The sequence below is a fragment of the Seriola dumerili genome, unplaced genomic scaffold, assembly GCF_002260705.1.
Source record: "Seriola dumerili isolate Sdu_G_001 unplaced genomic scaffold, Sdu_1.0 BDQW01001092.1, whole genome shotgun sequence".
Taxonomy (NCBI): domain Eukaryota; kingdom Metazoa; phylum Chordata; class Actinopteri; order Carangiformes; family Carangidae; genus Seriola; species Seriola dumerili.
In genome coordinates, this window is record NW_019175347.1 from 724027 (window position 1) to 750842 (window position 26816).

Sequence of the window (26816 nt, forward strand, 5' to 3'; positions counted from 1 at the left end):
GGCTGCATTCAGCTGCTGTATTGGAAATTGAGTTCTTTCTGTCGCCCACAGGTACCAATCACATCGCATTTACCCTTTTCATCCCACTGTTTTGCCACACAAGTCTGCATGGTCACACACAGACACACTGACAGCCGCTCCTTCACTTAAATGTGAGTGCTTGGGCTGTAAGAACACACTTACATAGACTTCAGCCATCGTCGAACATTCTCGTACATGTTGTATGTGATGTATTTAATAGAAAATACCTCTCAAGTGCTGTTTCAGTGAAATGGAAGAAAAACACAGTACTAAAGACAGTGTTGCAGCACAGGTACAAGATACAAAGGTAGATACACAGACACAGAAAGAATGTTGCAGCCAGCACGAATATAAATGGAGTATTGAAAAAACAACCTGAATCGCAACCTGAAATCATTTCATTTCGACCTAGTGTACTTGAGGAAGAATAGGCAGATCTGAGGATGTGTTTCATGGTTATGATTATGACAAAGAAGAGGGCTAAGGTAGCAGTGGCTCCTAGCTTTTGTGTCAGAAGGTTTTTGTGCTAAAAGCATCAACATGGAAGACAACCCACACATCATACGTGCACCCACTCCACACAACCGTATCCACAGGCTATTTACTGCAGAGATATTCATTCATTTACGCTCTTGCACTGCAACCCCCCCACGCCCCCCACCCCACACACACACACACACACGCACACACACCAGAGCCCAGTGGAGTTGTGTGTTGCGCAGCCTCTCTCAGCCCACTCCATTGCTCTCTGATTTCCCCAGATTGACAGAAAAGGAACACCGATAGAAAGTGGCCGGCCTGGTCAATACCACTGACAGTGTAGCCCGAAGAAATTTGATCTCCCTCTCTCGATCCCTCCTCTTCCCCTCCCCCTTTGTTTCTCCTCTTCTCTCGTCCTCTCTCTGTGTCTCACTTTCATGTTGCCAAGGACTTAAGATCTTATGAAAATAAGACGAAATGAGAGATAATGAGATTAAGAGAGTGCAAGAGACTGAGAGAGAGTGAGCACAGAAAACTAAAGATGTTGTTGTTCACTTAGGCTACAGGCTGCATCCGTTCCATCCTTATCCAGATGTTTGACTCTCTATGACAACCGAGGTGCTGTCCACTTCAAATACTGTACATACACAGGAACGACATTGTAGAGCTGTTTGTGTGTGTGTGTGTGTGTGTGTGTATGTGTGTATCATGTCTTTTTGGCATATGAAATGGAGAAGTGGCCTCCAAAAATGCCTGCTTGCATTAGTTAATTAGCTTTAGAAGTCCAATTTTAGTTAATTGGGAATCATTGCATGTAATCAAGGGGGCTCAGTTGTTTGTAGTATAAATGCACCTGTACTCCAGATTTGGTTAGTCACTGTCACGGAAAAACCTACTTAAGACAAACAAACACCCCAAGCAGCTCTGCAAAAATAAAAAAAAAGGTGCTGAAGAGGCACAAGTAAGAGTTTGGATACAAGAAAATTTACATGTCACTGGGCATCCCTTGGAGTACAGTTAAATCAGTCAGTAAGACATGACAAGAGTATGGCACAGCTGTAATTCTGCCTGCAGCTAAGACATCCTCAAAAACTGAGTCGGAGTGTGAGAAGAAGACTACTGAGGAAAGCCACCGATAGACCTATGACAGCTCTGAGGGCGCTACAGTCTTTAAGGGCTCAGATTGGACAGACTGTACATACAACAACAGTTGCCAGAGTGCTTCACCAGTCGCAGCTTTACTGCTCTTAAAATAACACTCACATGACATCTTGGCTGCAGTTTGCCAGGAGGCATGTGCGAGATTCTAGTTAGATGTAAGACCATTTTATGGTGTGTGATGAGGGCAAAATTGAGCTTTCTGGCTATCAAGCCGAGTCCAGATGTCATTCCAATTGAGTATTTGGTGCTGGACTTGAAAAAAATGCCATCAACTCATGATCCCCAGACTCTGTGCATGATACAGCGTGAGCAGTTTCGTGGAGGAAAATGGCAGTGTCGTGATGCGCAAAGCCGCTTACTACTTATGCAAACAATTATTTTGTATATTATAATTGTGATTAATTCAGATCAGTTTGTAGAGATTTGTTTTCACCTTGACATTAAGGGGTCTTTTTCTGTTGACCAGCATCGCATTAATCTAATCTGATTCAGTGCTTAACCACGATAAAACATGAAAACTTTCAAAAGGGGTGAACACTATTTATGACGCAAGTAACAGTAAAAGTGTCATGTAAACAATTCGCTGCCAAGAGCTACATTGGTGCGCCATCAGTAGTTACAATGTAATCAGCAAAAAGGGACTTGATTCACTTGATTTGACCGACAGCCTTTGCCCACATGATGTTCTTCAGAGCGTGAAGCAACTCGCCTGCACCTACTTTACACAGTGGTTTTCCAGACACCCCATGCTGGTATATGTACCGTCCAAAGGCCACGTGGAGCACATGTGTCACAAAAAAACCCCCATAAAAATACATATAGTACATGAAACTGATTACCCTCTCTAGAGGTGGAATTGGACATTATCGTTTTTTAAAGAGCAGGTGATTACACTTAGAAAACAGTAGAGCATTTGATTGCATGTGATTATCCTTTGAGCAGCAGCCAGTCAACACAATGAAAAATCAGAGAAAGGAAGTGCTACCCCCCCCCCCCCCCAAAAAAAAGAAAAAAAAAAGGAATTGAAACAACAAATTAAAGGAGAAAAAAAAGTTTTATTTACACAGTCAGCAGAATGGATTGTCGTTGCACCTGTGTAAAAGAGTTGTTGCTAAAGTTCAGCTGGGCAGCAGCAGTAGGGAAGGCAGGTTTACCACTCTGATGTGAACGGAGACCTGTTTTGCATGAAATAATGGGGGCACGCATGAAAAGAAGGTATAGATTCAGATCATGTGCAGAAAATGTCACTTGTCAGGAGGCAAGAATGGAAAAAGTGGTGAGACGGAGCAAAGCGTGATGGCAGTGTTAGACATTCATCCTGTTGCCACCTGAACACTATAGCTCTTACCTCCCAGTGTTGAGGGCAGGTTACAGTCTCTCATGAGCAAAAGGAGCATTGATCAGAACAAATGAGCAGCAAATTAATTATAAGTAGGCAAAGGTAGAGTAATATACACTGGAGACAGCTTGTCACTCTCTCTGAGATATGAGCTAGAAGATCAAACAGGAGTACTCTCCATCTGGCCAGATAATCAGAGCACTTACTCCCTCCCTCCTCCTCCAGCTCTCCTTCAATGACCAATGCCTCCTCTTCCGCCTGACCGGTCTGATCAATAATGTTAGCCGGTGCTAACACCGAGGAGCTAGGCTAGCTCACTTTAATGACCGCATTAATAATGAATCATCTCCAATGAGGCGCCCTACTTCAGCCAAGCTATTAATGGGACATATTGTAGAGTCATTTCTGCGGCTAATGGCCACATAGACGGCTGTGAAGTAGGGCCCCCCCCCCCTCACTCACTGGCCCTGACACGATCTACACTCGCTTTCTGTCTGTGTTTTGTTTAGTTGTTATTATCGTTATGCTGTGCAGTGTACACTAACACATGAAGTCACTGGATGAGGTCAGCAGGCTTTGCTCTTCCTCTGGAGTGATTCCTCTGATGTGCTTCAAGCACACTTCAGAAAGAGTTTAATCCAGCTTTAGTAATAGCTATGAAGTCATGAGTGACTCTTAAAGTAGACATATAGCTTGTAGTCATCGTCACTTTAAGCCCTAACAGTACACACGGCCTATCGTAACAACATCAGACAGATAAGTCACCACTGTAGAACCTTCTTCAGAAACAATCTGGAGCACAGACAGGAAAAAAAAAATTAACTGATTCTGGCGTGTGTTTTACACCCTCAGAGAATTCATATCTACTTATTGTTTCCACTATTGATTTTCTCGCTGCTACTGTGTGTTAGATGTTCTCCCAACATCACATCCATCCTTGACATTCTCAAACTACCAATACACAGCCTCTCAGACAAACTCTTTGGCATACAGTACAGACAACCACAGACACACACGCGCGCGCGCGCACACACACACACACACACACCGTTGGGCTCACACATGCATGTAGATGCACACACACATGCAGAGACAAATGCTCACACAACAGACGTGGCTGTTCCTCTGCCTGTCGGCACACTGTGTAAATTTTACATGAGAGCTAAGCTGGTGTGTGGGATGTCACTGTGCCTGGTGTGTGTGCCAGAACAAGGAGGCTGTGTGAATGCACTGAACCTGAAGTAAAATGGCATGTTCATTTTTCAACCATCCATTCCGCTTGCATTTTTCATTCAGACACCTAGTGTATAAACCTACTCAGACAGCACAATACGTCCCGAGGCTTTGTATAAAGTGTGGTTATTCAGAGGAAGAGGAGAAAAAGTCATGGATATTAACATACACATAGGCGGCGGATGCAAATATATTGACGCAATGTGATACTGTCAACTGTTTTATTGATGCTTACAAATATTCATTAAGGTTTCTGTTCAATTTTAGCCATATTAAGTCATAACCAGCAGTTATAATCATTCAAAGAGAATGAAATGTGTTGAGAAATCAAGGGAACATGACGGCAGCACCTGTTTGGTAGCCTTACCCCCATTCGACACTGGTCCATTTTGTCTCCGGTCGAGTAGGTGGTGAATCACTATGTAATGAATTAGATTTGAGGGAAAGATGAGGTTACTGATTGAAGGAACATTGGGACGATGAGTCAATGATCCGTCACACAATTTCAAGATGGCGCCTGATAATGATGTCACATCAACAATACATGGCATCTCATACGTAGGTAAGCTCAGTTAACAAGACCGCTTCAATATGAGATTGATTTGTGAAAATTGTATATGTAATATAATGTTTTTTTTTTTTTTGTTTTTTTTTTTACAAAAACAGTAGTAATTTGTGTGTCAAGGGACCAGCAGTCTTGTGGGAAGAAATGTCAAAAATGGCAAGATTTGGTCAGTATTACAGGCAGGCTATGACTACGCACATAACCACTGAGTACAAGAATTGTGGGCACAACTCATTAAACTTTGGATGTGTTACAACTGCGACAGACTCCCAGTTTCTGTCACTCTGTCAGCTACCAACATAAAATGGCCACAAAACAAGTCATCACCAAGTGAGTGAATAAAGAGCAGTAAGAGAAAAAAAAAAGAAGAGTAGCCAGGTCAGGCCTGACAAATAGTGCTTTGTATTATTGATGACATGATCTGAATTTGATATACAAACAATATGGTTTTAATGGTTAGGGCTGGCTTTTGGTGGTGTGAGGGCAAAGAGAATATTTCCTAGGCACACAAAAGCCCCTTCGGTAGCATATAGACATCATTTAAATGTTATGGTCCACTTTCACATTATTGCTGACCAGGTGTATGAGTGTGACAGTTCCAGAAAAATGACATCAACTTGACTTTCCTAGTGGGCAGCTCAACCTCCATATCTAAACCTAATAGAGCAGCAGCACTTTGGGGATGAGGTGGCACTGGATATTCACAGCATGTTCTTTTAAATATCTGAAGAGCTGTTGCATCACTATTGAGTCAATGTGTCCTGTAAAATGACTCCAGCATGAATCCATGCGCATTGAAATTCAGATTACTCTGGACACCAGCAGCGTCCAGCCTGGAACTATAGCAACCATCTTAGCACATAGGGAATAATTCGCTTCTGATAGTTACCATCATGGTTTCATGATACCACCATTGTTCTCACAAATTTCCCATTCAGTCAAAAAAAGATGATGGGTTGAGAGCTGAAACACGGCAGGATATTGCATTCGTATCTTCAATGAATGCTCTTGCACCGCATTATACATATGCATGCGCTCGATTCATGCTCTCTCGCACATACACATATACAGACAGGCATAGACATACACACACTGTAGCAATAGCATAATCTGCTCTAGCGGGGCAGCTGTGGGTAGAGGCATTTGTTTTGGGGATGATTTGTTTGTTTGGGTCCTGGCACCCAGATGAGCAGTAATCAGAGGAGTTAGCAAACAGGATTGTGTTAGCCATGATGCAGAGAATCCTCCCCCACAGGGCCCAGACCCAAACAGCTCAGCGCTCTGGCTCCAGAATCGGGGCCAGACTGACACAAACACAGCCACGCACACACAAACACACACACACACGCGTGCACACACACACACACACACCAGTGTCAAAGCATGTGATGTGACTGATGTAAATTATACTGATTTGTGTGATAGGATCTACATAATGCATTTATGTGTGTGGATTGCTCATGTTCTTCATATCAACTGATTCATTTTCCTCAGTTTTAGTTTCATTTTCACTTGTTGTCGATCGGTTGATGTACTAATGTGAACTTTCTGTCACTTTCTCCCCTTCCCTCCCCTCATTTCTCCTCATTAAACCTCTTTATCCACATCTCTTACTGCCAACCCTGTCCTCCCTCCTTCTCTGCCTCCCTCCCTTTCTGTCTTTCCTCACAGGCCTGGTTGTGAGGGAGGCAAGCATAGAGATCACTCGGCAGCAGGTGGAGGAGCTATTTGGGCCGGAGGACTTCTGGTGTCAGTGTGTGGCCTGGAGCTCCGCAGGGACCACCAAGAGTCGCAAAGCCCACGTTCGCATCGCTTGTGAGTACCCCCCCCCATCAATTCCTCTCTCCATCCCATTACTCAGTCTTTATCTCTTCTCCCATCTTTGTATTCCTTTCCAAACAAAATCTCTTGGCTGCCAAGGAAATGTGTCCCACAGACTGACTTGTGTATCATGACAGATTTATAGATTCTGGAGATGGATGCAGTGAAGAAAGGGTTTTACTGACATGGGACTGAAGTATCCCTTTGAACTGGAGTTGGTAAAAAGCCTGTATAGTCTGAATGAGTTTCCTTGTGTATGGTATAAACCTGAGAATATATTATAACCATGTTAGCTCATGCGAAGAGGCGAGAAAGCTCCATTACGATATACTAGGCCGTTTTCCACACGTCCCGGCGAAGCGCAAGGAGGGCTATAGCTCTGCTCACGTGTATACCACGTAAGATATACGCCATGATGGTACCTTCATGAGCATCATGTATCTCAAGCCACGAAGCTTCTCCCTCTTTTTCTTGTAGGTGGTCCTCATTTGTTCTCTGCCTGTGTGTTTGTCCTCCTACGGAAAAAAAAAATGCAACACAATTGCTTCCAAGTAATGAGAAACATTCTGTTGCCTCTTAAAGTTTGGGCTCATTTTTTAATTGTTCCCAAAAGGATCTGCCAATCAAAAATCTAAAGAGTATTGAAACTCCAGAGGACATGGTGAGAAAAGCGGAGTTGAAAGAATAAAGCTCCGCATCAAGGCAACACTTCTGCAGCACAACACAAATTACATAACGCAACTGCTCACACACTGTTGTCAGACTTCCACCTGAAGGGACGTCTTTCATAGTATCATCTAGATCATCGCACTTTCAGCTCCTGTCAAAGACGTTGTGACTGACATGTCCCGCCCAGCTTTGCTGTTTATCTTTTGACTTGTGGCGAACAAGACAAAAAAAAAAACACCCCACATTTGCAGTGTGTATAGTAGTCTGCATCAAATATATTGTTATCACTGCCGGATGGGGCTGGGTAGGGATATCACTGGAGCCTAATGTTTGGCTGGCAACTCAGCGCCACTGTCGAAACGATTCAATCTCCCCTCCACGGTGCAGCAGAGTAGCACAGTGCGGAGTCAATATCCACGGTTTTCACATGATCTACTCCATTTAGAGCCACTTAGCAATCATACTCATGTCTTTCTCCATTTTTATCTCACCTAATTCTCTTTCTCCACATTTTCTTTTTGTTGCTGACTCTCTAGCGGCCTCTCTCTTACTGTTTCCCTCTGTTACATTCTCTGTCCAAATCCAGCGTATTCCCTCTATTTCAAACACCAGTAGTTTTTCTCATTACGGCTACTGTTATACTATCCTGGTGAATCCGAATCATGCCTCTCAGTCTCCCACCGAGCCCACTCCCGCTGCTCCACCTCCTATAATCACCCATGATGAGCAGCCTGCCAGTACTAACCTATCCCTCAAATCACAATGGACCCCTCTTCCCCTCCCATTAGCTTCTGCTGAATGGATTAGCTCCTCTACTGGGCTCTCTCTCTCTCTCCAGGCAGGCTTCTTGTCAGAGCCAGACTCTATCCCGTTAGGCTAATGGAAACTGGGCTTGTTTTCCTCTCCTCTCCCATCATCTAAACATATACAGTTTAATCAGACGGTGAGTCAGAGCCAGCGCTGGTGAGTTAAGAGGCTGTTGTGTTGAAGAACTGGCTTTCAGACCTGCAAAAAAAAAAGAAAAAAAGGCTGGACTGGCTGAAGGTATTGTCAGAGACACTGTGTGCTTGGTGGGAGAAAGAGAGAATGTGTGAATTCCTTGTGATTGCCCGTCTTTCATGTGACCTCCATAAATCTGTTTTGATTGGCCTCTGTTTTTGGGGTGCAGTGATTGCTTGCCAAAGAGAGGCAATGCAAGTGTATGCACAGACGCAAATTAAAAATGAATTAAGTCAACCAAAATACCTTTCAAAAGCCTGGTGGAGGGTAATGTTCACTGAAAAAGCTGGAAATTATTTTTCTTGTTTGTTTGGGGCCTGGTACACATACACAGCATAATAAGTAAAACCTCAACTTTATTACTTGTGACTTTACTAATGATTAAAACCCAGACTCGGTGAGTCCTATAGGTTTGCACCAGCACCTAATGATTTAGCAAGCAAGGAAGAAACTGTTTCTGAAGTGTGGCGCTGGTGTAATTTAGCATGACAAGTAGCCAAACACTTAAGTTAATGGTTGTCATATGTGTGCGTCTCCCTGGGGGTGTGCGGGGCTGGAAGTGTTTCGAGGACTGAGGAGGGAATGGTGCGACTCCCACAGGAATGTCGACTCAGCTGGTCCCACACCCTTCAGTGTCCCACAGCACCGTTCAGGGTTACGAGAAGTGAGGAGAGGAGAGACTCTGGAGGGGAAGCATAATTTAAACCCACATCCAATAAAAATATACAGTGAAAAATAATCACTTGCATGCTACTTACTGTGTTTCATCAAGAGTAATGCCAAAGGTCTGCGAAAAAAAACAAAACAATACAAGCGCTGGGTGTTTAATTTTAGTTTAACAAGCTGTAGTTTATCTGCTACAAGAAGTATGAGTAATAAAAGCATGAATATTTGAAATTAACTCACAACCTTTGGCCTGTGCCATTAATACTAATAGTCTAATTCAGGCTATTTGGTGATTGTTATGTTCTCAACAATAATGCATGATGGTGTTAACAAGCTTTGGTTTAATGCTGAAAGAAACTAATTGTTCTTTTAGTGACAAAAGACAAAACTCTTGTACATGGATATAAACATTTGTTTTCTTGTTTCTTGTTCTGCAGCTCTTTACTCAGAGTTTTCACTTTTCCAATTGTTAAACCTGCTATGGACTTAACCATAGACACTACCACCAGTAGCTGCTAGGCATTATGGTCCATTCTAAACCATCAAATGACAAAATGCCGAAATTGTGCACACTGAGCGGCCAGGCCAGCCGCCCTGTACTGCATATATCCTACAGTGTATCATAGTGTGTGTCACAGTGCAGGAGAAGATGAAGCCTGATTCTTCTCTTCACCTGTCATACTGTGAATACATCTTCTTTTATCTTTCGGAGGCAATTTGTACTAAGATCCATCTTTGCATTGTGTAGGTCTGACAGCAGAGAAACAGTAGAATGACTCTTACAATTGCAAACAAAAGTACTTTTTGAGACTTAAATTTCCTTTCCTTTCCTTTCCTTTCCTTTCCTTTCCTTTCCTTTCCTTTCCTTTCCTTTCCTCTCTTCTCCTCTCCTCTCCTCTCCTCTCCTTCTGTCTGTCTTAAAAAAAAACAATCAGTTGGATGAAGCTGTGTCCCAGAATATGCCCCTCCAGTCATTCCTTCTTTTAATTTCATACCAGACATTTACGGAAATTGCTTTCAATTCAACAGTCACCCTTTCAGCTTTTATAATACATTGAAATTTGTGGAGTTATGGCATATTCCCCTGAAGACACGCATACTCTCAGGTTGCATTGGGGTAAACTCTCATTGAATTTGTTATTCTAAGGTTAATTTCTCCAAATAAAATGATGATAGGTATTCTTTAGGGCTTCCGGGTGCAGTCTGATCATGTATTCTGTAATAAGAACATGATATAGTTTCTCCTGTGGAGGATTTGGAACCGTTAGCTGAAAAATTAAATGTCTCTATTTTAGTGTAATGTCTCCCCATCTCAAAACTATTGAAGAAAAAGTGATGAAATCTGTAAATTTCACTTCTGTCTTGCTCAGTTTTTAGGGATGTCTCTTTACTGCAGGGGATGGTGCCTATGAGAAAAAAAAAATACATGAGAATCACTGTATGCTATCTCTGTACCAGTGCAGTATATATAAATTCACATACACGTACTTCCATCTCCACAGTCACAGAGGAACATTCATTTACTATGATAGATACAGCATGGACACTGTGTCCTATTACACTTGTGCAACCACTGTACCCAAGAGTATTAGTTTTATTATGTGTCGTCGGCAGGAATTCTGCTATGCAGATGTGTCACTGTGGCGCTTCCAGTCTACAGTATACTCGCATCTAAAACTTGTATTCAAAACCAACGTGCCGTTTTCGAGCTATCTAATGTAATAAATCACTTTTTTATGTTAGCACACAATATCAATAGCAATCCGTCACTGCATTAATAGCGTTCTGTGAAGAAGAATTTCCATATCCTTTCCACAGATTGAATCGCTGAACCGGGGTCATTTCTGGGTTTGTTTCCATGGACACACTTATGTGTAGGTAGAAAGAGAAATGGATGTCATTGGTATGCAATCAGAAAGTTAGAGATTAGAAATTAAGCCCAAAGCCGACCCTCAACACTTCTCTCACTGTTGCAACACATTTTCATCTTTTTTTTTTTTTTTTTTTTTTTTTTTTTTTTTTGTTTAAAGCTGAATGATTGAAAATAGTAGTTCTTTGTTTCTTTTAACATGTATACTGAGTTTGGCTTGTCATTATAGAACAGCTTGAATTTTCAACTCAGTTTGTCTCCCTCTTTCTTGCAGGGCTGGCTCGGTCTAATGGGTTCAGTTCACGTTAGTCCCTTCTTGCAGTTTACAGACTGTTTCAGAGAGTTGATGTCTGTGCATGTATACACCATATTAATGTGTTATAAAGGAAAAACAAACACATTTTAGAGCGTGTGCGCTGTGGTTGATGTGGTCACTGCTTTTGATTAAATGTGACAATAAAAGGCTAAAGAGTATGTATGCCAAGAATATGACAAAGTCTGTGGAAATGGTATAAGTGGAGTTTGGAGGTTTCATTGTAGATTTGGTGCTGTAGTGGCTCCAAAGTTCCAAAGTAGTGCTGTAATTCCCCATTACCTCCTCTCCTCTCCTCTCCTCTCCTCTCCTCTCCTCTCCTCTCCTCCTCCTGTTGTGTATGATGTGCCCGCCATTCCTGTCGCCGTCTGTGCAGCAGGTGATGATATATGTCTAATGGGCTTCGGGTTCCAGTGTAGCATGACACCACCAGTAATCCTGCCCTGTCAGCGCCACTATCCCTGCCCTGCACTACTCCATCAGGGCTCTCACACCACAAAAATATTGGTTTTTCATTGGAGGGCGAGTGATTCCCCCTCTCCCTCTCTTCCCTCCATCTACTTCAGACAATTTATCTGAGTGCTGAAGGTGAGGGACATAGAAAGAAAGCATAAATCTCAGTCACAGTTTCTTCTATTTAGATACACACCGTTGTTTATTGCTGTTGCATAGGGTGAATTATTATTGATGAGTTACCCTCCCTTCGCTTTTGATGATTTATTGTTGGTATACCAATACTATTATTGATTTACTTTTCATTTAATATGAAATACAGCTCTTATAACAGCCCTCACATCTACCTGTCAATGACATATAGATAAATATTGATGCACTGTGTGCCTTTTTTTTGTTTTCATTGCAGACTTGAGGAAGACATTTGACCAGGAGCCTCTTGGGAAGGAAGTGTCACTTGAGCAGGAAGTGTTGCTCCAGTGTCGCCCACCTGAAGGCATCCCAGCTGCTGAGGTAAGGCTCAAAAGCCACTACACTGTACTTGTTTGGGTAATTTGATTATTTGTTTGAGAAGATAAGTTCTAATATGCACTTATACATGTTTTCCATAGAAATGCAGGCATTTGTGATTATCCAGACTAAGCTCAGCCAAAAGCTCTCGCCTCAAATCCAATAAACTGGCTGTTCTGAAAAAGAGGTTTATGGGAAGAGCTTCACTGACTTTTTTGGAGGTGGTTTCTGCAGAAATGTCACCATCATGCCTGATTTTTGTTTTTTAAGTATATAATGGGCAGCTAAAATGTCCAATTCCCACACAATTGTACATTTAGCGTATGCATTTATTAGCATGTATTGTAGCGCCCGTCACTGGCTCTGTTCTTTCATGCCACATTAAAAAGTGAACACTGTGTTGATTGCAGAATTTGCTTCAGTTGTGAACTCTGCCCATTTCAGAAGTTGTAATGAAATAACACTGAATAAATCTGACACAGTCCAGCACACAGATAAGGACATTTTTCCACCACTGCCTAGGCTATTTAAGCTGTTTGGGTATTTCCTGAACATCAGCCAGTCACTGTAATTTGGTGAGAGGAGAGAAAAACTGTAATTATCTGCAGAGGGGGAAAAAAAAAAGAATAAAACCAGTTGTGTCCCTGTGTTACCTTAGCTCAGCCAATATCTCCAGCCTGCTCTACTTCCTCCCTGCCCTACAGTAGAACACTGTTATAGCTGCATTTGAAAAGGCTCAGTTGAGATTGCAGGAACATAAATAGAGGATGAAAGGGTGGTTTGATGGGTGGGGGGGCTTTGGTGTTTTTTTTTTTTTTTTTTTCTTTTTCGGAGCTGGGGGTGTAGAGACTGAACTCTGTAAAGGCTTGTGATTGACCTGGAAAAGCCGAGTTAAGTGAGTGGAACTGCACAGCATTTATCCCCGCTGAAAGTGCTGACAGGCTAAATGGACGAAAGTTTGGGACTGGCACTCGGCAGACTCTCCTTATACAATCCAGGCTTCAGTGTGATAGTGTTGCTGTAACAGCCATATAGTAATGGTGATTCTGCCGCCTGTCTGAGGTCTCCCTGTCAATCCTAGACCGGCTCAGTGTAGCGATTAAAGACTCAGCTGGAGTCCAATCATGGCACATCTATGCTTTCTGAGATATGGAGTTGCTGTGGCAACCCAGATGAAGACATGTCAACATGAATAATATTTTTACTCTGGGTAAAGCTATGCATTCGAGTTTAGTGAATGGTAGAAGTAGAATCAGTGCTGTTTTCATGTAGTTCACCCATCACCAAACTGGCTGTCTATTCAACAAACAAGAAAAACCAGTGTTTGGTTAAGATCTACAAGGAAGAATGAAGTTTCACCATCTCAAGTCAGAATGTTGATGACAGGTGGAGTTCCTCCAAAAAAAAGAAAAGAGAAAACACTGAACAGATTGTTTTCTATTCTCCCTGCATGCACCATTTTCTGTATTCTAACTAAGAGCAGCGGTTGTTTTCTCTGTTTACTTTTCCTTGTATGATCGAGTTGAATTTTGTGTGTGTACAGAGGCCCACTTTCAGCTTCTTTAATTACTCACACTTACCTCATGGCTATGAAAAAAAAGACAACAGTTCCTTTCCACAAGTTATTTTTCCTCTTTTTTTTCTGAACTCAAACACAGCTGCCTCAGTGGGAAAAAGGACAAAACTGAATGCTGCTTTTTCATCTGTGTTTGTCGGGCCTTTTTCTCACACAAGCCCGCCAGAGAAAAAGCCTCGGAAAAAGCAGATGGGCTAAGTCTGTGGTTACATATGAAATGGCAGAAATATGTAGCAGCCGTTGTGCAGGAAAGATCTGTCATATTTCACCCACTCTAAGACAAAAAAAATACAGAGAGGATGAGAGAGGCTGAAGGCAGAAGGAGAAGAGGTTTGTCGGGGTTGGATCCAGTGGGTTGTTGTCAGGCCTCCAGAGGGCTGTCAGTTCGCTCTGTGGTTCCTTCACAGGCCTTCGCCCAGCGAGGGAGAGGCTGGCAGGATGGCATGCAGCGGCTCAGCCATAAAACCCATACTCTTACAGCACTTTTGTTAAATCATGTGGACTGTATGTGATGGACATTGTGCCGTGTGGCATGGCTCCAAAGCTGTTCTTTCCTGAAAAGGACAAGCAGGACACACACACACACACACACACACACACACACACACACACGCGCACACACACACACACACACATTCTGTGCTGACTGTGCATGTAGTTTATTGTCACACAGCTACACTTCCACATGCATGTTCACATGTCAAAGCACCAGCAGGCACATTAACACGCCTGCATTCACAGGCACACATGATAACATGCTGCCAGCAACTCGGATGAGCACTGAAGGTCTATTCATCTATTCTATAGAGTGAGCACTGATAGTGGCTTACCAGCTGGCAGAAGAAGATTCATTGCTGATGAACTGGAAGAAGAAATAAGACTTTTGTGCTTCCTCTTTTCAAAGTGGAATGAAAGAGTTTTTTGATTAGAATCTGTCATTTCAGTTTTTGACAGCTATCCAAACTTCACACAAGTGCAGGGAACTAACGCCATCTTCTATTGTCATTGTTGAAAGCACTGTTAACTGTTAGAATATTTGCTGTCATAATAGTTAAATGTATGCAAGCATTGACAGTTTCTGATACTTAAAGGTGGAGATAAGCTATGGTGCCAGATTTTTGCGGCTTTTTTTTTTAGCGATGAGTTACCGCAGTAACTCACCCCGGCTCACACATGCAATTTCAGAACCAGGAAGCCCGCATTCTACAGAATCAAAGTAAGTCCATCACAATTAGTTTTGATCTCGGATTACAAAGTGGCACTGTGCTATTTGAGTTCCTCCCTAGTCTTTCCACTTTTCAGATGATTTACATTATAGGTTGTCTTGACGGTTTACCACAGTAATGACATCCTGTGATTCTGTTCAAGTGGTTTTGAGTCTTTATTGGCTTTTTGCAAGGGCTGTTGCCTCAAAAACTAAACTTTATGCTGAATAATCAGGATTTTCTCCTGTGATGATGCAGCAGGTTTTCATAAGAAAGCATTTGAAACAGTGTCCATCAGAGGTTTTCATATTTGGAGGTTCAATCTGAGGTTTCCTAGCCCTTCAGTTATTCTCAGTTGATACATTGATTTTTCTTACGCGCAGATAGTCCCCGAGTTGTGGAACACACAAACAAACACACAGACACACACACACATACACACACACATACCACACACACACACACACACACACACAAAGAAAACAGGCAGCAGGCATTTATTTTGGCCTCTCCTTTTCGACCATTACCAATGGAACTTTGGCCTGAAACTCTGCGGGTGAGGTTTCTGAAATAGCACAAGGATTCAGTCATCTGGACGTCTTGTATGGTCTAGATACATCAGACAATCACCAAGCTTCCTCAAAGTCATTGTTACACATCTCCATGGGTCATGAATATTTGATATATACGTAATCAAGAGCAGATGGAACATGTAACTGTTGAGGCTATTCTAGGAAAGAAGGGAGAAGAAGTGATTTGGCAGGAAAGGCTCTGTGCACTGTGTCTGTGTTGTGTGGGCTTACTTGGTGAGTGCTGCCCATAGATAGATTAATAAATGTAAAGATGGGGATAGAGGAGTTTCCATCAGCTCAACGCAGATCCTTCTCTTTGAATAACTCCATGACACTCTTTCTTCAACATCTAAAGGGCCTCCACAGAGGTAACAGTGGCCTCTTTTCATACTCAAGAATATGTGGCAGGCTCATAAAATGGACTTAAATCTCCTTTGTGAAAGAATGCAGCTTTATTGTTCTTTTCTCTTTTCTTCTGCCATGCCCCCCCCCTATCTCCAGCTCCACTTCAGAGCACTTGTCACAGCCTTGAGAGAAATACAAGAGTTCAGAGGTGATGCAGCACCGTGAGCTGCTGAGCCTGTTTCCATGGAAGCAGGATTTTAATTCAGGCATCTCCTCAGTCAGCCAGGGTCCTGCCGTGTTATCATGGGTAACGAGTCATTGATGCTCTGCGGGGAAGGGGCCCTGCTGCCATGATTAAGTACACTGGCTTTACTGAGAAGAAAGCCAGGAAACACAAAGATCTTTGCTTCATACTCCCGCATCCGGAGAAGTGAGGAAACTAAGATGAATTCAGACAGCTGGAGCCAAATTCAAGAGTTTCATATGTAGTTCTGTGAGTAGATTTTGTTCATAAGCTCAAATTACGCTTCCTCCATTTTTTGTTATTGACTAAATGTATAGTGATAATGACTCTCAACACTGAATGTTATGCTATAAAATCTAATATAGCTCAAATATCCCGACCGTGGCACGTTATGGAGATCTAGCGTCCGTCTTTTCCACACATCACACCATGTAAATGTCAGTGATTGCTGTTGATTTTAGGCCCAGTTCCACTTAATAGGCGAAGTAAAGGCATAGCGCAAACAGCAGCTCGTCAGGTCACCTTGTCAAGAAGTAGCTGAGTGCTTCCTCCCAGTGAAAAACGGTGCGCGGCGTATTTATGAGCGGGGCCGGGGATGTCAGGAGTTACAACACTTCAGTGCCCAGCGAAACAGGAAGTGCGTTTTCATTAAGGTTACCCATGGGAAAGAAGGTGTCAGGAGGCCAGACCAAATCCCTCTGGCAACCAACCAAAGATTGCCCTTCAGGCACTCACCTGTCAATCACCGCAGTTCTCCTGTGCAAAGGCTGTGATTTACTCTAATAGCCCAACATGTGTGCTGTCCTCTGTGCTAAGACACTAACCTTTCTCCTGTTACCTCAAATGAATCGGACCTTATTAACATTTTCATGCAAAAGCCAACCAAAAAATATGTAAAAAAAAAAAATACAATTATTTATTATAGGACGGAGACAGAAGCACTGCTTGAGGCTCTAGAAGGATGCAACCAGAGTTTTAAACTTCTGCTTCACCTGCCATCCCAGTTTTCTCCCAACATATCTTACTTGTTTACAGTTCCAAATCGGGCATAAAATAATAAAAAATCACATCTCTCTAAGCAAACTTGAATCATCGGGAAGGTGAATTGCTGTGTGCCAAGTGGTAGTTTCATTTAACACGGGGAATGAGACATAAATGAGAGAGTTCTCATTTCGGGGTAAACTGTATCTTTATCACTTTGAAATGGTTTTTGAGCCGATTGCACTGAGCTTGTGAATCAGTTCCAGCATTTTTATCCTTTCTGCTGAGGGTTGTATTGTATACCGAGAGACTTGTGACCTCTATCACAGCACAAAAACCCTCCTACTTGGTGGAGTTATCATCTAAGCTTTTCTAAAGGCCAGGGGAGACTCTCGGGAGAGCAAGGCATGCGTGCACAGTGTGTATCACTCAGTTCTCCATCTTGCAAAGCCTTAACAATGGCTTATTCTAGTTTATTATTTAATATTTCACATAAAATAGCATGTGTGTGCCATGCTTCTCTGCAGTCAACTTGTAAATTCAGACTTGTCCACCCACACATGGATATATCAAAACATTTTGGCTTAAAAAACAAAATGCGCAGTATAATGAATAAATCCCATCAAAAATATAATCAGCTGTTTCTTGGACCAAGGATGGTTTATACACCAAATTATGAACAAGTCATTTTTTTTAGATACCTTGCCAACAAACAGACAAAAGAGAGAGTGAGGAAAACATAACCTCCCCCAAACTTTATGTCACTTGTAATGGCGAGTGAGTGATCGTGGGAATCATATCTTAAGAGGCGTATGAAGAGTGTGAGAGAAAACAGAAAGAGCTGTGTTACAGAAGTGAAGTGTTTGGCTGTCCTTGGAGCTAGTTTAAGAAATGGCTGCTCTCCTTCAGCAGACTGTGCGGAGCTACAGGCAGGGCAGAGCTGGAGGAGGTCATTACTCCTGGCTCCAGTCTCAGCGATCCGTCTTCTGTATGGACACCTACAGCAGTAACCACTCCAACTCCACCTCTGTTACCTAACCTTGTTCTCCCGAAACCCTTCCCATTCCAGCTCCTCCGCATACACCCTCACAAACACACACACACACACACACACACACACACACGCACACACACACAGTTTAGCACCGGCATATACACACATACAAACATTTTTCAAATCGCATCTCAAATCACACCTTTGTGCATTTCAGCTTGTTAATATTTATACAGCTCACATTTCCATACTTGTCATGCAGGCAGATGCAGAGCATATGGCTTGTTGTCTCGTAGTGAATGATTGAATAATCAGTTTGTAACCTTTTGTGGCTCATTCTCCAGGTGTGTCATTCAAGCCTGGAGCGGATATATGCTGTGAAATAAGGGAAATGAATAAATTACTTTGGATACATAGTTAGACTTCACATGGAGAAGCAGGAGAGCTCATAATGACTTCTCTGTAGAGGAGTCTCGCACATTGCTGTGGAACATTTTTTTTTTTTTCCCTCCATGTTCTTTTCACACCCCTTTCCACCCCCATACTGCTGTACGTTCTATTTTTGACACAACAGCGATGAGTAATGAATGGTTTTGCCTTGCACTGGTTCTTAACAAGTGAGTGGATTGTATACAGTGTGTTCTGTATATTGGGCTAATTAGTGTTGTGCTGGAACACCGTGGCAGCGCACAGAAACATCCCACTCAATGGTTGCTCCCACGTCCACGCTGCTATGGCCTGGTCTGCAGCCGGTTATGTTTGCTAGTGGGAGGAAAAAGTGACAGTTGAAGGACACTGAAGCTGCATCCTAGTTCTGGATTCTTTAAAGGACATAGACCACCAGGGTGGGTCCTCCAAAAGACCTGAGGGCTACATGTCTGCTTTGATTTCACGCTCTGATCCAGTTTAAAGTTCCAGATGTGATGTCACATATATAGAGATGTGATATAAAACTGGAAAATAAAAAGGAAAAGGTATATTTTTAATAATCACATGTAGGTGGTGGAGACCAAAAACAGAGCTTTAATAATACAGTAAATATTGGGCTTACATTAGTCAGGTGGACACAAGCATGACTCCAATTGAATATTGATATTGATCTTCTGGATGTGTAGGCAGCAATTTGCTAATAAGTTTGCTATATTAACTTTATAATGTAAGCAATACAGTATGTCAAATTTAAATAAAAAGGTCCAAACAATAAAGTGTCCCCTTTCAAAAGGAATTACATCACAGTAAAGAGTTTACCAACAAATACCTGGTTGATACATTGTGGTCATATGGAATTTCTCAACTTTACAACTTGACAAGGATCAGCTGAAAATGCATGAAATTCATTACGAGTACAAGCAGCTGCGTTTCTTCACATCTGGAGAATCCTCTTAAAATGAAACGAGCCTTGTTGAGCCGTTATGTGATATCCGGTCTAGAAATGCGGAGTTCAGAGGGACCAGTCTCTAAAATGGGATCCAGTTTCAGTGTGTGTGAAAGGCAACGCCACCGAGAAGCTGCAGCTGAAGACACGACACTGACGAGCTGCTTCTGAACTCCTTCTGTCTGTTGGACCAGCTTAATGAATCCCGCGCGCGCAAGGTCTCTGTACGTCTGTGATGTCTGTGATGACACGCATTCACACACATGTCACTGATCCATCCCTATCATTCATGTCCCTCCTCCACATTGTGCAGCACCTCCCCATATCTCTTCTTCTAACCTGTCTTTCTTATTTTGCTCAATAAAATCCATTCCAGTACATCCTGGTCTGTGAAATTTTCCAGAGCTGTCTCTTCGCAGTTGGATCTCTTTCTTCTTTGTTTACCCCTCGCTTCAGCGTTTCAGAGTCTTCACCTCTTCCACACAAAGTCACTTCCCCCCCCCATTTTTTATTCTGTCTTGACCGTCTTTGCCTCTCATCTGTCTTCTCCTTCCCGTCTTGTGTCTACCTGTCTCTCTCTTTGTCTCTCTCCTCTTCCTCTCTAAGTTTAGGTGCCTGTCTCAACGTTGTCTTCCTCTCCGTCACTTGGCTGTCTCGACCAGACAGGAAGACTCCCTCTCTTTATGACAGCTGACATGTGGCAATTTCCCTTCGTTAATGACAAGAAATGTGCCAATTACCTCTCCGGATGTTTCACTGCCAATCAGACACTAACGAGCTGTGTGTGTGTGTGTGTGTGTGTGTGTGTGTGTGTGTGTGTGTGCAAGTTGGAATCCATTGGCATGAGAGAAAGTGCTGTATGAGATGTCGTTTTCTGCTGAATTTTAATCATTGGAAATCTTTTTCACAAGTGTAGTATAGACATTGGCTTACCTTTTCATCTCTGGTTTTATTAATGAGTCCTAATTATAGTCGGTACAGCATAAATGATGGGTGAACTGTTGCTCACTTCTGCGCTCTCTGTATGCACACACACAAACCACACACACATACACACACACGTTCCCACTTCTGACATGAGTTTCTACCACTTTCTATCCCTCGTCACTCTGTCTCCCTCCCACCCCTCCATCTGCGCTGAAAAGCTCTTTTGTTCAATTTTTAATTACCTTCTCATTTAGAAAGTGCTCTTGACATCTGAATGCGGCACGGTTGGAGAGGCTGCCTCTGTGATTGGTGCAAAATTGGATAACCACCTTTTTGTATCAACTGTCAGTCTCTGTTCTAAGATCAGACCTTTCACTTCACAATGCCCCGTGCTCTGTACACCCACTGCTGTGAGCACTAAAAGACAAAATATTTATCATGTCAACAAAACCATTGTTTCTCTTCTTTGCATCATCTTTATTTGTTTTATTGGACTTGTGTTCCCTCATTTTCCAGCGTGACAAGCGGGAACAAAGAAGACACAAATTGGTAGTCAGATCACTGTCAAATCTTTGTTCTCTAAACACAGGGGTCGTGCTCTCTGGTCATGTTTGTCATATTTATTAGTTTAATGCAGTTTTAAAGATCGATGCTTATATTGTAACACACAGAAAACCTATGAAACTATTATTCAGCAAATACATTGATCCATGCTCTGTAATCACTTTAGCCTGTAGCTGTAATTTACCGTATTTGTATATGTACAGTATACAATAAGAGGAACTTAATGAAGTTGTCTTTGCTATCACCAGAAGCGACAGGTTTGTGAATTTGCTACTAAATTCTTCCGGTGCTCAAGTCCTCAAACTCCTGACAGATGTCTTACTGTCACCTCGACAGATGTCAAAACAGATGAGTTGTTATACGATTAAAACAGAAGCCAATTTAAAAGGAAGGGCCTGAAATACCTTAATCACACACAGCCGTCACATATAAACACGCTCAGCTATAAATTCCAGGGGTAACCAATGAAAAATGCTCTATAGTCTTAAACTAAATGTGTTTTTTACATATGTGGGTTTTAGTTCACAAAAAAAATGGACAGACTGACACCTGAGAATTGGCCTTGCCAATAAAATGACAAAGAATATTGTCATTTTTGTCTGATGGTCTCACAGCGACCTTCCTCGCGGCCTAAATGTCAGTAATTCCAACACATCCGCTGCTAACACAGATGAGATCTTTTGTTTCTTCCGTCTTCACACTGCAGCTTTCACGGACTTGTGTAATAATAAAGCAGCTTTCATTAAAACATCTAGTCATAAATTAGATATATAATATATGTAACGCATTTCCTATACATCGAAACTTTTGTCATGCGGCACTTTATTGCATTGTGCTCGTGTGAGAGAGAGGTTTCATTTCAGCTAGTTAGACGACTGGCGAGGGATTCTCATCCTTCCTGGCTCTATGAGATTGATTCGGCTGATACATGTTTATGGAGAAAAACACTCATAAGCGCCAAATAAGCGGAGAATATACATCATGCTTGCAGGGGGCTCTTCTGATATTAACTTTGCATCCAGTGTCAGATTCAGATGTAAGTTTGCCGTGGCGGTTGGCGAGGTGCTTATGAGGTGCTGCGATGTAAGTGTTGCAGTGCATTGATTTGAAGAAAACACAGGTCTGAAGAGGTTAAGTGTGAAATAATTGTGAAGTGAAGCATTGAAAATATTCTTCTCAGCCTCTTCTGTGTGTTCCCACTGGATAAGAGAGGAGGCAAACCTCGCTGAGGTGTGACGCTGATGGCATCTTTTGATATCTGCCATGTCAAGCTAACGCAGACACTAGTGAAGCTGGTGATGCATGTAACCCAGTGCATGTCACAATCAGCCCGTCTTCTCTTCTGAGAAAGTTCTAACAATGGCCAGTGTGTCGTACATGTCTGCACCACTACGTGCTGTTTCTGTGTTGTTTCTTCAAAAACTCCAACAACAACACAGACTGTTTTGTCTTGTCGGGACTCATATCAGGTTATTGCCCCACTTTTTTTTCCTTTTTTTTTTAAAGATACTTTATCTCTCATGAGAAAGACCCTTTATAAACATCCTGCTTATCTTTTGCCTGTACTGTGCTCCTTGGTGTCTTATCTCTTATCTCCTCGTGGGATATCACAATACACAGGAAGTTAGCTGTTTGCCAGGCCTCCTCATGACTGGACAGCTTCTTTGAAGAAAACCAGAGAACCGGGAAATATTCTTGAATCAAAGTGGCCGCAGAAGTGTGAGGCAGCACGTGCGATTCTTTTTGTGATGCCAAACCTTTTACACCGCTTGAAGAGGAAAAAGGATCTTGGTGATTTACAGCCAAATAAAGGCTCGAAATGGTCCCCTGTTCCGTGATAGTGCCCAGAGTTCAATATCAGCATCATTTAGGGATATGAAGCTCATAAGGAAAGGTCAAAGAGTCTCTCAGCTTCACGAATCGCGGAGAGTTTTCCTTCTCTGCTGTCTGACAGTGCTGCTGTGACTGTTGTGCTTTGTTCTAGGGGGAGAATAAAAAAGAGCGCGATAGCTATTGACTTTTTTTTTTTTCTTTAGCATTACCTCAGAGACTTAAACAGTTGTGCTGTAATCCTTGCACTCAGTGTTATTTCAGAAGTTAGGCAGAGACAAGAAAAACTACAGCTGTTTAAACACTTTGCTGTGATTCTTCTACAATTTAATGAGGTCAAGCATGTCTTATATCTACTCTCACATCTTCTGTTTGCAGTACTTTTCTGTTGTTTCTGAGCCTCCTGTGTTTCATCTTCTTCATGTTGTGCTCCCTCCCTCCTCTTCTTCTTCTTCTTCTTCTTCTTCTTAGGTGGAGTGGTTAAAGAATGAGGAGGTTATTGATCCCGCAGATGACAGAAACTTCTATATCACCATCGACCACAACCTGATCATCAAACAGGCCCGCCTCTCCGACACTGCCAACTACACATGCGTGGCCAAGAACATTGTGGCCAAGAGACGCAGCACCACCGCCACAGTTATCGTCTACGGTAAACTATCTTACACTGAACGATACAGTCAGTAGGATCTTAGTATCACATCTGTTGACCTGCAAACACTCATCCTCCACATGAGAGATTAGCAGAGTCAGAATGTGCTGCGGAGGAAAAGTGTTGAATTCCTATAAGAAGTCAGCTCAACTCAAAATAAAACAAATTTCAAAGTCACTCTGCATAAAGCAAATCCCTTTCTCTCCCGTGGCATGTAACATGCACTCATTTTGTTCCTGCCGGAAGATGTGCTAGGAATGGAAGATTTGTGATTTTTCTGAACTGCAAGCAAGGTGCTGATGTGGCTGAGCCGTACTTAAAGAGTCCCCCGCTGTGGTTTCACACAGACTCACCCGCTGTCTCCCCAACATCAACTAACATGACTGTCATTGCGCAGCAACGCCTGCCTGCTGGAGGCTACTCAAGACAGGAGAAATGACACATGAAACAGATGCTCTTCTGAACCTGAGACACTGCTTTTCTGTTTGGAGTGACAACTGGTTTGATAGTTTAGTTGACTGAGTTCACCCTGTCCTTGATAGAACTCCTCATGATACTTCTGATCTACCTTTGGGGACTGAGTGACATCACAACCTCTCTTGTTTCAGGAAGACTCAGAAGAAACTACGTACAGACTCTATCCGCATAGGTTGTATGAAGAGAAAATGGCTTGTTGTTTTGTTTGTTGTAACTTTAGTTATACTTAAGTGAGCACTGAGAATAATGTGGCCATTGGCGGGTGTAGAAACACAAATGTAAATCCAAGAGAGCAGATTTCAGGGACAAAGGTCGCTGTCTCTGCAACGCTTTCCTGTCACTAACGCGGTCTATTAGGACTTAGTGTTGAAAAACTGCTTTGATGTCGACTCATCCTTGAGAGAAAGTAACACAAGCCACTGCATCTGTTTGTGCTGTCCTTGCTTCTTTATCCCTCTTTTCCAAAATGGGATCCTCGCAGATTTATGCACAGCTGTGCTGTATGTGAACGCACACATCCCCACAAAGCAGTGTGAGAAACCCAAAGGATAAGGGAGAGTTGTGTCTCTGCTAGTGATGAAAAAGTGAGAAGGGTAGGCAGTGTGTTTTTAGCCCAGTGGTTTGCAGCCCAACCCTCTGCAAGGACACTGGAAACAGGAGCACAAGCTGGCAACAAAAAGAGAAAAAAAAAAAAAAAGAGGGAGAGACACAGAGATAGAGGGAGAGAAAAGATAGAGCCATAATCCATGGAGGAAAGAAAGCAGACAGTAAAGAAATGTGGGGTTTTGGCGGTCTTCCCCTAGAGTCCAATATTTTGGGCTTCACTCATAAGCATGTCATATTTGAAAGTCTGAGGCTCCAAGGGGCCCAGCTCCACCATCTCAAATGCCACAGACTTGTTCTCAGCCACAAGCCCTGGTGTCACTCTCCACTGGATTTAGTCGCTGACAGAGATGGATGAGAGAGGAAGAGAGGCATTAGGAGGAATCAGTGAATGGAAAATGCAGCAATCTGACCAGAATTTACTGTCTGGCTGCGTGGCAAAGTAACGACCTGAGATCTCAGGGTCAAAACGCAAAAAAAAAAACTCTACAGTGTACACACATTTTTATAATGGGCACATTTTGCTGCATTTTCATTTAGTTAAATCTTATCTTATTTTTATGTATTTTATTTCACCCCAATCTACAGTATGTTTTTTTTATCGGCTCTATGCCCTTTTATAAAGCACTTGTTTGTGTAACGTGCAATATAAAAGCCATCTAAGGAAGAGCTGAGAAAATAAACAGCACTCATATATAATTCAACATGTTTTATTACCGTGTATTCCAGTGAATGGTGGATGGTCGACATGGACAGAGTGGTCAGTGTGTAACAGTCGCTGTGGCCGTGGTTACCAGAAACGCACCCGCAGCTGTACCAACCCAGCACCACTCAACGGCGGAGCCATCTGTGAAGGGCAAGGCATCCAGAAACTGGCGTGTAATCCTCTCTGCCCAGGTATGGCATATAAGATTACAATCCACCCACTTATTAGTGGGTAGAAAGGGTTTAGGTGCAAAAATGCAAAAAAAAATATGATGCAACTCTGTGTTTGCATTTTTCGCTCTGTTTGTGCCCTCCACCCTTACGTGTGTCTCTCTCCCACATATCTCTCGCTGTCTCAATCACGTATCCACTCACCCACTCATGCACTGGTTTGTCTTCATCTCCTCATTTGCCATTTCATTCACTCTGCCCTCGTCTGTCCTGTCTGTTGTGTGGTAGTGGATGGCCTGTGGACAGAGTGGAGTAAGTGGTCCACCTGTGGGACAGAGTGCACCCACTGGAGGAGGAGAGAATGCAGCGCCCCAGCACCCAAAAATGGTGGAAAGGACTGTGAGGGCATGGTACTCCAGTCCAAGAACTGCACCGATGGGCTGTGCATGCAGAGTGAGTACCTGACTAATCCTCTGCTACTCTCTCTGACCTGCCAACCAAAGAAATTTCTTTACCCTTTGACCATGAGTTTCACTCTGCTCTTTCATCACCACGCTGTGTTTCACATCCCCACATAACACTCTCACCCTGTCTCTCACTCACTCTGTTTCACTTCGCTCATACATAAACGATAAGACATGCTAAAACGCCTTTCTTTCTGTCTCCTTCACTCGATCTGTTTTTCTTCATTTGCACATGCATAATACACAAAAGCCGTTGGATGAAAGTGACATAAAAGCAGAAACCACCGCACATCTTTTCCTGTGTCAGCTCTGCTGAAAATATAAGTATATATTAAAAAAAAAAAAAAAAAAAAGACTTGGCCACATGGGGAAGCGCTCTAAGTAATTATCCTTGTCACAAGCTTAGCATTTGGGAGTTATATTTAAAATAATAATAAGTGATTATATTGTAATTACATAAGGGGGGGGTCACAGCTACCAAGCTGCTGTGATTGCTACCTTAATTTAAAAACTCTGGATTCTTTAGGTCTAATGAGAGGAAACGTGAAGCCACATAGTGGTACGAGTGTAGACGTGCTCCTTTTCCTGAGCTGCCAATTACATGTGTTGGAAAGTGAGCAAGTATTGTATATTTTGTACATTTACTCTTTACATTTAATCTCCAGTATGCAGCATTTCCCTCTCATAAATCACAATTTTTCTCTTGGTTTTATTGTTTGGTTGCTAACAAAAAAAAAGGGCAGTAGCCAGTCTGTGGTGAATTCAGATATTTTTCTGGAGGCAGCAAATTGTTTTCTGTTTCTCTTTCTTCTATCAAGTTAAAAACAGCCACGCAGTTCAGTTGGGCCAACAGTCCTGCTCCCACTCCCTTATAATACATTCAGAGATTAGAATCATGCTGCAGTTGCTCTGATGGGCACGTGTCCGCGCGTGTGTTCATCGCATTGTTAAGAAGTTACTGGGTAAAGTGTTTGATACACTGAAGTTCATCTACTTACTCTACAGTCTTTGTCTCCTGGTTGTTACAGACC

The 26816-nt window shown here is 42.5% G+C and overlaps 1 protein-coding gene across 2 annotated transcripts in view; it reads left to right on the forward strand.

Moving 5' to 3' along the window:
* Positions 1–26816, forward strand: part of LOC111237772 (netrin receptor UNC5C-like) — a 111954-nt gene that overhangs the window by 64581 nt on the left and 20557 nt on the right. Inside the window, exons 3-7 of one of the 2 annotated variants that reach the window (XM_022766998.1) lie at positions 6471–6614; positions 12000–12103; positions 23185–23365; positions 25175–25342; positions 25610–25774. In XM_022766998.1, coding sequence (XP_022622719.1) covers positions 6471–6614; positions 12000–12103; positions 23185–23365; positions 25175–25342; positions 25610–25774 — 762 coding nt within the window. The remainder of the gene's footprint in view (positions 1–6470; positions 6615–11999; positions 12104–23184; positions 23366–25174; positions 25343–25609; positions 25775–26816) is intronic. The other variant, XM_022766999.1, reaches the window with a different exon arrangement.